We start from the raw sequence: 12411 nt of genomic DNA, 5'->3' as shown, positions 1-12411 counted from the left end.
GGCATATTCTTCCCCCATAAGGACTAGGGGGGGCCTCCCTCTCATCAGTTTCCAAATTCATCTGCTGAAACCACAGCGAGCCTTTCCCGTCCTAGGAACTTGTGAGTTGAGTTTTGGTTGTTTTCTTTTGGGATTGTTTTGCAAACCTTTCCACTGGTGGGAACTCTGGAAATAAGCAAGGAGGCCTGGGGTATAACCCACCATCTCAAAGTTTATTTTACACAGGACTAGTTTGGTGTAAAATGGGTTGTTAGTGATAATTATACAGCCAAAAAAGGGCTCGGTTTGCTCGGTTTTCAATGTGGCATAAGGTTAAGATGGACTTTTACCTAAGAAGCAGTTATGGGTGAAATCAGTGACAAAGGGCATGTTTGACTGTCATCTGATTCTTTGCAGCTGGTCCTGAAGACCCTTGCAAGAACCCTTTGACCATGGAAGATCTCATCTGTTATAGCTTCCAGGTGGCGAGGGGAATGGAGTTCTTGGCTTCACGCAAAGTAAGGAACTTCTCAGGAAGAGTGGCATGTTATTTATTTGACTGTAGGAAATAGTGCTGTAGGTCTATAGAAGGAAACAGCATGTTCATCTTTGGACTAGCAGTCACCTGCAACATTTTCTTTTTGCCCTAAGACATAGCCAAATCATTAATACTACAGAGTGAAACAGCCCATGCATTTATTGACACAAATGTTAGTGATCTGTATAAGGTTTATGGGTCACCGATTCATAGAAGAATGATTAAGTAGTGGGAGGAGGGGAGCTGACTTATGAGGATGATTAAAGGAATTAGGGACAAATCCCTGGTAACTGGAGCTAAACTAGAGTAAAGGAGTTTGCTCTGAGGAGGTTGCCTGTAATTTGTGCAGTGGGATTGCAAGGGCAGTGTGAGGAGAGACGATGCTCACCTATGAAACTTCATGGATGACTCCTTGGGGAGTTTCTTGCCAAAGACACCCTCGCAGTCAATAACACCTCACCTGCATTTTGGCCTTCTAGAAGTGCTTTTCTGTGGTTTGATCCTAAATACATATAGTACATGTTTCAAAGGATGTAAATTCCAGCAAAAGCGAGGAATTGCCTGCAGTTATGTAGAAACAAAAAGTACTTAGAAATGGGAAAAGGAAATAGAAGCAGGAAACATAACACTGCTCTAGGGCGCAGGCTAAGCGTTCAAGAGCAGACTTCAGAGTCTTTTCTAAAAACATATATTTGTCTACATTTTACACATCCTGGTTGGTGTGTATATGTAAAAGGATGTCTTTCCAGGATCTGTATTTCTAGGCCGTACTAGAAGCAAATCTGCAGCCACTTTCAGAGCCTGGCTTTTTTACTTCAAGCTATTGAGGCCTGAGCTTTGAAGTCTTTGGGTTGTTGGCTAAGCTGTCATTCTGCATAGGTAAAGGCATGGAATTTTTCTGTCTGTAGTCAAGATTAATTTGTGTTGGAATCAAATCGTCATTTTAGTGTGGTATGTTTTTCGGGGAGAGAGTGGAGTTCACAGATTTGAGTGAACCTAAGTAAATCTAAAGGTAATCAGATCTGAACCTGTTTTGTGTCAGCTTCTTAGGATAATTAATTAGCTAACTTCAAAGGCCCTCTCTGCATAATGGATAAACAGATGTATGTTTGGACTTGGGAACACAAGTCTCCCTGAGCCAAATCAGTTGTGACCATCAAAAAAGCACTTAAAATCAGTAACTGTTGATGCTGAGGTTTCTTTTTCTTAAAAGGTTTTAAGAAGTATCTGGCCTTTGAGGGTAGGAGAGCACATATGTGAAAGAGATCAGCCCCGTGGACAGAGCTGTGACGACAGGCAGCGTATGAAGTTGTTTACTTCTCTTTGCAGTGCATCCACAGGGACCTGGCTGCTCGTAATATCCTCTTGTCAGACAATAACGTGGTTAAAATCTGCGATTTTGGCTTGGCTCGAGACATCTACAAAGACCCAGATTATGTCAGGAAAGGAGATGTAAGTTTCGGATTCTCTATTTGAGAGACAATTAATACGAAGTTAGGACTCCTTTTTTTTTCAGCTTAAATGGGTTTGTGGAAACTCAGTGTTTTGCTAAACTGTGATACTTTTTTGTTTACGGAAATGCTTTCAGGCCAGACTACCCCTAAAATGGATGGCACCAGAAACCATTTTTGATAGAGTATATACCATTCAGAGTGATGTATGGTCCTTTGGAGTTCTGCTGTGGGAAATATTTTCATTAGGTGAGTCACTTTAATTTTACTAGGCCATCTTAAATTTTAAACAATAGAGTCTGAAGAAAACAGTCAAAGTGTTCTTGGATCCTCTTTAGCGTTTTTTTTCACTTCTTGAAAATTTCCTGTTTATTTTCTCCATCAAAATAAAATACTCAAATTTCCTTAAAAATGCAAATGTAGGAACATGGACTTGAAATGCTTCTTCATACAATTTCAGTATGTGATTATGTGCCTCATTTACTTAATCAGTTGCTGTTGCCATCATAAATACAAATTGTTTGCACATCCAAATATACTGAATTACCTTATTAACTCAGGCCGTAGCGAATTATTTGTTTGAAAATTAATCCCAGAATTTAAGAGTCTAACGCATTAAAATTACTGTTGCTCTCATTTTAGGTGCATCGCCATACCCTGGAGTGAAAATTGACGAGGAATTTTGCAGAAGACTGAAAGAAGGAACAAGAATGAGAGCACCAGACTATACAACACCAGAAATGTGAGAAACTGTTCTTCCAGCTGCCCACATTTACCTTACAATAATAGCAGGTGGTTGAGTAAGCAATAGGTGCTGTTTTCTTTATGGTGATATTTTAATGGTCTTTGTCCTTCTAGGTACCAAACAATGCTGGATTGCTGGCATGGAGATCCTAAGCAGAGACCAACTTTTTCAGAGCTGGTGGAGCACCTGGGGAATTTACTGCAAGCCAACGTCCGTCAGGTACTTGAAATGTATTCCCTGGTTGCTAAAACCACCAGCTGAACCCTGCCTGTCCCGCCAGCCACCACCAAATCCCATGGCCGGGTACTGTCCGCTGGAGTCGTCGGGGAGCATGGGCTTCTTCCTCCAGTGCCCCTGTTACTGACCGGCAGCTGGGGCAACTGGCAGAGAAGAATGACCTGGGGGGGGAAAGATCGCAGAGGTCTGTTGCCATAACCAAAAGCCACCTTGCCCTGCCAGCAAGGGCTTCCCATGACACCACCGCTGTGGTTACTTAGCTGTCTTGCTGAGGAGTTGTTGGCACAGGCTCAATTCCCTGCTCTGCTGCCGATTTCCCTGCGTACTGCAGAGGCATTTTGGCAGGTAGCTCCTGTTGACCTTACTGTGCCAAAGATAGATATCTTAGCATATGTGAGGATGTGGGATGCAGTGTTTTTAATGACTCTTCTGGAAGACAAGGATACAGGCATTTCACTGCCTGTCAGCAGCTCCATGCGGATAAGTGTATTAAGACTTGTCCCATGTACAGGCATTGTGGTAAGAGAGCCCACTGCTTCCAGGTGCGGTACACGGGCCTCCCTCCCTCCTGGGTTACCCATCTTGTGTCTCCCTCTTCATGCACCACAAATGTGGACGAGGCCAGGGCAACAGATGTGAGCACTTGGATGAAGGAGGCTGGATTTTGCCACGTGCTCTCCTATTAGACTAGTTCTCCCTTTCCAACCTATTGGTAGTGACGGGAAATACCTGTCCTTCCAAAGTATCATATCTTCTGTGCGTACCAAAACTCAGAAAGGATAGAATTTGTTCACTTTCCTACAGAGCAGCTTGCATCTTATGTATCACGAAATCATAGACTGGCTGAGGTTGGAAGGGACCTTTGGAGGTCCCCCTGCAGCAGCACCTAGAGCCGGTTGCCCAGGACCATGTCCACCTGGTTTTTTAATATCTCCAAGGATGGAGACTCCACAGCCTCTTTGGGCAACCTGTGCCAGTGCTCGGTCACCTTCAAAGTAAAAAATGTGTTTTGTTGTATGTTCAGAACATACTATATGTATATTTGCCCATAACCTAATATGGTTGGATTACTAATGATTTAGACTCTCTTGTCATAAACTGTAGTATACTGTGACTACAAAAGACAAAAATGATTTACTGTCTGATAACTAATAGCTAATTACACATGTGTCATACTGTAGTCCAAAAGGGATAAATGCAAAAAAATTAGAGGAAAGGGTGAATCTACAAAATGATTTCTTATGGGACTGTAAATAAGTATGCAGTCCTGAAGGATGCATAATCCATTTTTTCTCTTCATACGTTAAAGCAGAAACGTAAACAAGTGGAATAAATTTTTGAAAATGTTATTGGTGTGATTCACATCGTTAGATGCCAAAGTATTGATAGAAAACTTCCTTTTTTGCTATCTCCATTTCATTCTTTTTTTCATTTACTTCTTATACTTAATTTAGGCTTTATGATTCATATGCTGTAGTCCAACTCAATCTCTCTTTCAGTTTAAGGTTATTTTTTTCTCTCAGGGTCATGTTCTTTGTGTCATTGCAATTCAAACATTACTAAAATTTAAATTTTTTATCTCAAAGACATCAAGAAAAAGATCAGTTTACGCATTATGTTACAGTATGTCATGTATAAATCTCTTTTTTAATTGAAAACTACTTGGCAGTGACTCTTACTAAGTTTCCCTCTTTTAATGAAGCTGCTCCTGCGAGGGTGGTATAATGCTCATAGTTTAATAAAACAACCAAGGTAGCTCTGCTGCATTCTCCACGTATGCGTGTGAGGCTGTTTATGTCTGTGTATCTCTGTAGCCTTATTTAATTTTTGTATTTTTTCACTGAATTCTACAGGATGGTAAAGACTACGTTGTCCTTCCTTTGTCAGTATCGCTGAATATGGAAGAGGATTCGGGTCTCTCTCTCCCAACTTCACCTGCTTCCTGTAGGGAGGAAGAGGAAGTCTGTGATCCTAAATTCCATTATGACAACACAGCAGGAATTAGGTATTTTATATGGTGGACATCCTACTGGGGCCTCTGGGCAGGTTTTGTTCATGCTGGGGGCAGGGAAAATGAAAGGAAGAGACTTCAGCTGCCTGGTCCATATTTAACTTCCTCCGTAGGGATAAGAATGAATCTGTAGAGTTTTTGCAGGCAAAAACGAGTTTCTTACCTCCCCAAATGCTAGGGAATCTTTTTTTTTTTTTTTTTGCTACCCTTTCAAGATTTGGTGTTCTCATTCAAAAAACTGCAAGACTGTTTGTTATTTAGTTTTTAAGAACCAGAACAAATACAAAGTTTTACCGATGCAGTTCAGTTGTGTTCACACCCTTGTATTGCAGCTCCCTAAAATATTAATGGTAATAGATCTCTCATTAATAATCTCCCTGGCATTTCCCCTGCTAAAGTGAATTGTTGGTAAATAGGTCATGAATTGATAGCCAAGGGGAATGCGACCTAAACAGTGTCGCCACTGGATTTTGTCTACTGCTTGCTGCTGGTGGGCTGCTGGGGCATCCACGATGGACCAATAGTGGTATACGCTGTTGGGTATTGTGGCAGAGGTGACTCCCTCAGTAAAGAGTTTGTAGTAATGCCGTTAAGGAGGGCTTATGTTGGACATTGTGAGGACCTCAAGCACAGGTTGTAAAGGAGAAAGATATTTTCTCATTCAGCACTGCCTAAGGTCGAATTCAGCTGCTTGGATGCTGGGAGTCCTGGGGTGCTTGCTGCAATCTCAGAAGAAGGAGAAGGATAGGAGGTGGATCCAACCATCACAGCAGAGATGGACTCTGCTGGCAGTTTTCACATGGTTTCCACAAAGTGGAGCCCTCTCCCTCACTGCTTGTATTATATCCACCAAAGACAAACAAAGTTCCCAATGATTTTGAGTACTGCAGGATCACATTTTTATGCGGTCCTGAAAAAGACTAGGTAGGCACAGTGCATTTTGCACTTCAGTTGAACTTATGGTCCTAGAGCTGAACTCTCAACCCCATGTTTTAGTAGTGGGGCAGTCCAAAATATAAATACTTTAAAGACACAAAAGCATGATTTAACTTCTAATTTTTCAGTTCCAATACTTCCTATATGGCTTTCCCCAGTCCCCACTTCCTGTTATGAACAGAAGTAAAACCTCTCCATCAAGCTTTTAAAGAGACTTTGAACCTCTTTCCTCTTGTCTTACAGCGTGACAGGGTTTGTGAGAAAGCACTTGTGGAAACCATGCTAGGAGAGGCAAAGTGGGGAGCTTCAGACATGTTTTTGGGCTTTATTCTTCTGTTCTGGTAGCTGAAAATGATTTTGTAGGCATGGACCTTGCTATACACGTAGTGGAAAAGATTGATCTGTTCACTAATGTCTTTTTCAATCTTCACAAAAGTACTAACTATGAGGAGAGGCTGATAAATACAATCTCTAAATCAAAGCTGGAGGAGGAGAAGGAAGCCCAGGGAAAACACAGAGAATATTAAAGAATATTTAGATTGCTGAGGTAAATTAAAATCAGCAGGACCTCCTAACATCTGCCGTATTTGGCTTAGGAAATAGATACGCAATTTCTGAACCTTGAAAGATTGTCATTAAGAACAGTCAGGTGAGGTAAAGAAGATTTAAGAAAGTGTAAAGATAATGCCTGTTTTTAGAAAAAACAGAAAAGGAGTAACCCTGAAATCAGGTTAACTTGAATCCTAGGAATGATCCTGGAATAAACGATCAGATAAATAATGGTAAATGCCTACAGGGAAATGAAGTAACTAAAAATGGCAACCATGAATCTGTCAAGAAAAAATCAAGGCAACCCAATCCAAGTTTCCTTTTCTTTGAGAGAATAATTGGTTTGGTGGATAGCAGGGAAGAGGGATTTTGATTTTCTGTAGGGCATTTTTGGCCCTTTTTTTATGGGACAATCTATTACAAAATGCAAACACGTGTCAGGAAATACTGTCAGGACGTCAGCTGAGCCCTCACTGCCACCGGGCAGGAGTCAGACTCCACATGTGGCCCCTCTCTGCCTGCACACTATTTCTGGTCCTGTTTGGCTTAACCAGGAGGATCTCATTCATTGTAGCCAATGTAGGCTGACTCTTGTCTGGGCTGAGCAGAGGCAGGACTCCCGTACCTGGGAGGTCGTTCAGATCAAGAGGCTGGGATTCCCAGTTCTCACCACCCTGGTAACCATAGTCCTGGCCATGCAGTTCTGTGCCTGTGTGGACAATTAAATGCAAGCACACAAGGAGCTTTCAGACTAAGAAGGCAAGTTGTGGAATGAACTTCTCATCATTCGAGGTCAGATTGTCCAGGAGAGTAAGTGGACTAGATTGTCCATTAGGTGTTTTTGGTCCTGGCAGGGTTGGGTGGGAGGTGGGTTAGATGACTGTCGTGGTTTAACCTCAGTCGGCAACTGAGCACCACGCAGCCGCTCGCTCGCTCCCCCCCAGTGGGATGAGGGAGAGAATCGGAAGGGTAAAAGTGAGAAAACTCATGGGTTGAGATAAAGACAGTTTAATAGGTAAAGCAAAAGCCACGCATGCAAGCAAAGCAAAACAAGGAATTCATTCACTACTTCCCATGGGCAGGCAGGTGTTCAGCCATCCCCAGGAAAGCAGGGCTCCATCACGCGTAACGGTTACTTGGGAAGACAAACGCCATCACTCCAAACGTCCCCCCCTTCCTTCTTCTTTCCCCAGCTTTATATGCTGAGCATGACGTCATATGGTATGGAATATCCCTTTGGCCAGTTGGGGTCAGCTGTCCTGGCTGTGCCCTCTCCCAGCTTCTTGTGCACGCCCAGCCTTCTCAGTCGGTAGAACATGGGAAGCTGAAAGGTCCTTGACTAGTGTAAACACTACCTAGCAACAACTAAAACATCGGTGTGTTATCAACACTGTTCTCACCCTAAATCCACAACACAGCACTGTACCAGCTACTAGGAAGGAAATTAACTCTATCCCTGCTGAAACCAGGACAATACCATTGCAGAGTAACAGGAGCAGAAGACATGGTCAGTGCAGAGATCTTGAAAGAAAGTCTAGGAAGAGAAAATGGAGAGGGAACATAGTAACAGTTTTCAGTATATGAAAAGTTGCTCAAAAGAGGATGCTAATTAATTATTCTGTGTCCCCAACAATAGGACAAACTTTATTTGCAGCAAATACTTGGGCTTAATATTTGAAAAACATTCTAAAGTGTGATTGAGCACCTGAGCAAGTTACACAGGGAACTTGTAAAACCCCCACCAGTTTAAATAAATGTCTGTGGGAGACAGGCAGGACTCAGCATAGCTAGACTCAAAGCTGGGAAATGGGATGAATGATGCTCTTAATTGCCTCCAGCTTTGCACTTCAAGTGGATGCAGGCTTCTCTTCTAACTCCATGACTTTTTCTTCATTAGCTGTTAGGAACATAAATTGGTCCTGTTTAGCAGGGACAACATCCATTTTATTCCATATCCACTTAGACAAAAAGCTGAGGATAGCTGTTTTGTTTGCTGTATTAGTACCTCCATGAAAGTCAATTTTATTTTTTTGTCCAATATTTTTTATGGATGTCGTCCTGACCAGAGGGCTTCTTTTGGAGAAGAGCCTTCAAGAGATGTAGTACTCCCTGTCCTGATCCCCATGGTTTAAGGGCGGCAGTCTGCTGAGTCTGCTGTTGTTGTCCTAGGTCCAGGCCGGGGTCTCAGAAGTGCAGTCCAAAGGAAGAGACACATGTCTGTGCTCCAGGCTCCTCTGTTTATTATACTTCTAAGTGAAGCTCGCAGGAAGTGAAGCCCTCCAGTGTAACTGAGGAAAGGAGCTGTTTTCTCAAAGCCAGTTCTTAGAATTTGCTCAGAGATCAAGGTTGTCAGGAGCAGAAGGTCAGAAACATGCCACTTTCTAGGCTGCTCGTCCTTTTCAATAAATGGATATTTTGAGGTTTGCATAATATGTTTTGACAAAAGGATTAACTTCTCTGTGGAGAGATAAAAGGATTCTGATATCATTGTGCTGTTTGCAGCCAAGTTGTGGAGAGTGGACGCAAAACTTGTTTTGTTTTGTTTTCTTTTCAGTCAGTACCGACAAGGTAGCAAAAGAAAAAGCCGCCCTGTGAGTGTGAAAACATTTGAAGATGTCCCATTGGTAACCACTGTAAAAGTTGTTCATGAGGTGAGTTTGTCTGTTGTTTGTATGTTTCTTCCTTCTGTTGATGTCTTTTTTTGTCCCTTTCCATTTAATGCATTTCTAACACCTTTGCAGGAAAACCAGACAGATAGTGGGATGGTTCTTGCATCTGAAGAGCTGAAGACATTAGAAGAGAGTGATAAACAAGTGAAAATACCCTTTAGGTAAGGCTCAGGCTGCATGTAGGATTGAATATGACCTTTTGCTTGCAGTATGTCAGAAGACTGATTGGTTTGTAAAATTTTTTAGAACACAAAATCTCTTCTTACTGTATTTTTAAAAACACAAAGAAAAATTGTGCACTGTATGCCTGGTCATCCACATTTGGTACCAGGAGACGAGAGGTAATGCAGCTGTTGGAAGCATCAGCCAGCACCGCAGAAAGGACTTGTATTTATCAGCTGCAAAAGCATCAACCACCCCTAGAAGGAGCTGAGCTGGTGCACACAATTGGGTGTATTTGTGAGGGCCTGTCTGCAATGACAAAGCGCTCTTTTTTTTTTCTTTTTCTTTCTTTTTTTCTAAAGCTGACTCTTGAGTTTTCAGGATGTACCTGGGTGTATTTTCAGAGCATTGTACAGGGGTTTCATTGTGCAGTTCACAGGAAGCACAGTGGCGTTCACGGAGCTGAAACCTCACGTATGCTCTCTGAGAGCTTCTCAGGAATTACTTTTTCCAGGACAATTTCAGAGCAAACAAAGATATACTGCAGTTACGATTGCACCACAGCTGAAATGTGTGAAGCGTCTCAAAGTTTTCTCTCCATTTCATCTGCGGTCGCAATCTAACTCCTTTTATTGTCATAAAATTAATTATCTTTTTCATGCGTTAGTGAAGTTAGGGCGTATAAAAAGGTCTCTCTTTATAATCAAATGCATGTTTAAAAAGGCTTGAAGCCAGTTTTGCTAAGTGCACCATTTTGCTTTGGCTGTTGCTGCGATGGAAATCAGCTGCCAGCAGGAATCACCCACCTGCCCTCCAGAAGACAGTCTCCACAGCTCTCTCAGTCCTGTTTCTGCTTATTTTTCGCAGCACGCTGGTGCCCAGCAAGAGTAACGAGTCCGTCATGTCCGAAGCCTCCAACCAGACGAGCGGGTACCAGTCCGGGTATCACTCAGATGACATGGACACCACCGTCTACTCCAGCGAGGAGACTGAACTCTTGTGTGCCCGGGAGGCTTCGCCGCCGCTCTGCCGTGCGCACGGGCTTGCCTACGAAGGCACTGCGCCGCTTGCCTCCCCGCCGCTCTAGGGCAAAGCCAGCGGCTCTGCGTTCCCCCGGGATGTGCCTTCCTTGCCTGGACTGGTGGTATTCAGGTTTGATTTATAGAAAGACCACATCTGTGAGACTAAGAAAAGACGTTTATTTTTCCTGAAGAGGATGCAGAAACATCTGGCAGCAAAACTGCGCCGTGCTAGGCTGCGGGGCGCTTTCCTCGAGAGACGCTGGCGGCTGAGAGCGCAAAGCCCCGCCTGTGGTGTGTGGGTGCTGTGCCAACCCGATGGCAGAGGCAGTGTGGTGGCCTTTGGGACCCCGGTGACATGTCGAGTGTCTGCCCGATGCAGGCAGCAGCACAGCATTCAACTTAACAGTTTCTAGTTGTACGAAATAATGACCCAGCCCTGCTCTTTTTTTTTTTCTTGTTTTTCCCCTTGCGGCTGGACTCCAGGAAGGAAACAGCACGGCACTGGCTTCTTGTTTCTCAGAGTTATCCCTTGCTTGCACCTCCACAAACAAAAAAAGGAACCTCCAGCTCAAGGCTCTGGCACTCACCAACGGCCTGAGACTAAACATAGGCTGGGCTAAATATAGGTGGGGGCAATGGTCTCTGTCCTTGGCGGAGAAAAAAAGTTGCTGTACCAGACCTCATGAGCTGCATTTCCTTGGAAGGCTTGCCCGGTGAGGTTGGTTAGTAGGGAGGAGGCAGAGCGCCGAGCCAAGTGGTGGGACAGGGGTGCTGGGGGCATGCTTCATGTCTGGGGGTGGCCTCAGAGGCACCCTTGGTCCGTGCCAGGCACCTACCTTCTGAGCTAGCCTGAAACAGCCGCAGAAAATGCCCCCCACTTTGAATCGCCGCTGGGGCAGCCTCTGCAACAGGTAGAAAGGGCAATGTAATCTACCTTAGGACTGTAGGGAGCCCTGTGGTCCTGATGGGGTATCCTAAGGGCATCCTACCTTCTCATCTCATCCCCGCTCCCTCAGATGTAGGTCTGACTCCTTCACTTTGCAAACTCCAAGTCTGTTTGCACCGGCAGAGATCTTGGTTTATGTAGTCTTGGGAATCCGTGACTGGTTTCATGGCAGCTCTGATCTTCTCCGAGTGGTGAGATTGTGACTAATTGTTGGACAACTTCTTACCTGTGCTCTTGTAGTCCCAGAGCTCTATTGATAGACACAATGCAGGCTACAAGATTTTAAAATGTAAAGCTATTTCTACTGAGTCCTTTTTTGTATTTTTATAATGTTTTTTTGTTTGTTTGTACTTACTATAATGTCAAATGCTGGGAACCATGAATATAAGGCATATACAGTATTTATAGCCTCTTTATGTAGAAATAAATGTAATATATTAAAATATAAATATATATTATATAATGGATATTGTACTGTTCACATTTTGTATCAGGGGTCTGTAGCATTACAAGGGTCACAAAATTTTTAATAGCTAAAACTTTTCACTTTATTAAAAGGGACTGGAAATTTAGAGATGGGGACTATAAGTAGATCTGTTTGCTTTTCTTGCATGTATTTTCTTATATCCTGTCTATTGGCAGGGAAGTTTATCAAGTGCTACTTATTTCAAGTGCCAATTAACGAATCTAGTTATTTATACCATTGTATGGGTTTATGAACGTTTCTGTGGGTACCTATAGTAAAGAAACTTCAGTGATTTTTTAGTAGTTGGCAATAAGTGCCTTTAGAGAAATGGTCAGAGGAGTAGATTGCTTGTACAGACTGAATCTGCTCTGAAAGAGTTTATTATGTTCAGTTAGGGAATGGTTGATCTAATTGTATTGCGGCTTTTGCCTGGGGAGTAGCAGTTTCCCTTAAATCCTTATTCATCTTTTCCCACTTGTGTTTCTTCAATCTCACTTCTTATAGCTGAAATGTTGTCGCTGCTTTTGCATAACAACATCTTCCTTTATTTTAAATCTGTACTTAAAGCTCCCACCTTTTTACTCTCTTGTCCACTTTTTGACCTTCTCTTCTGCACTGTGTACGCCTTCGTTCTCAGTGCAAGGCTGGCCACCGTTGAGGTATCAGGACTCAAAGAATCACAAGAACTTATGCTAAAAAA

At 43.0% G+C, this 12411-nt stretch overlaps 1 protein-coding gene across 1 annotated transcript in view; it reads left to right on the top strand.

The window, feature by feature from the left end:
* KDR (kinase insert domain receptor) overlaps nucleotides 1-11704 on the top strand; it is a 33636-nt gene extending 21932 nt beyond the window's left edge. The window contains exons 22-30 of the mRNA XM_076336267.1: nucleotides 397-497; nucleotides 1847-1969; nucleotides 2106-2217; nucleotides 2611-2710; nucleotides 2827-2932; nucleotides 4804-4955; nucleotides 9001-9097; nucleotides 9188-9276; nucleotides 10145-11704. Of these exons, the coding sequence (XP_076192382.1) occupies nucleotides 397-497; nucleotides 1847-1969; nucleotides 2106-2217; nucleotides 2611-2710; nucleotides 2827-2932; nucleotides 4804-4955; nucleotides 9001-9097; nucleotides 9188-9276; nucleotides 10145-10364 (1100 nt within the window). The 3' untranslated portion in view covers nucleotides 10365-11704. The remainder of the gene's footprint in view (nucleotides 1-396; nucleotides 498-1846; nucleotides 1970-2105; nucleotides 2218-2610; nucleotides 2711-2826; nucleotides 2933-4803; nucleotides 4956-9000; nucleotides 9098-9187; nucleotides 9277-10144) is intronic.
* Nucleotides 11705-12411: the final 707 nt, after the last annotated feature.

This window comes from Aptenodytes patagonicus, chromosome 4 (assembly GCF_965638725.1).
Source record: "Aptenodytes patagonicus chromosome 4, bAptPat1.pri.cur, whole genome shotgun sequence".
Lineage (NCBI taxonomy): Eukaryota > Metazoa > Chordata > Aves > Sphenisciformes > Spheniscidae > Aptenodytes > Aptenodytes patagonicus.
This window is presented reverse-complemented; position numbering and strand designations above follow the sequence as displayed.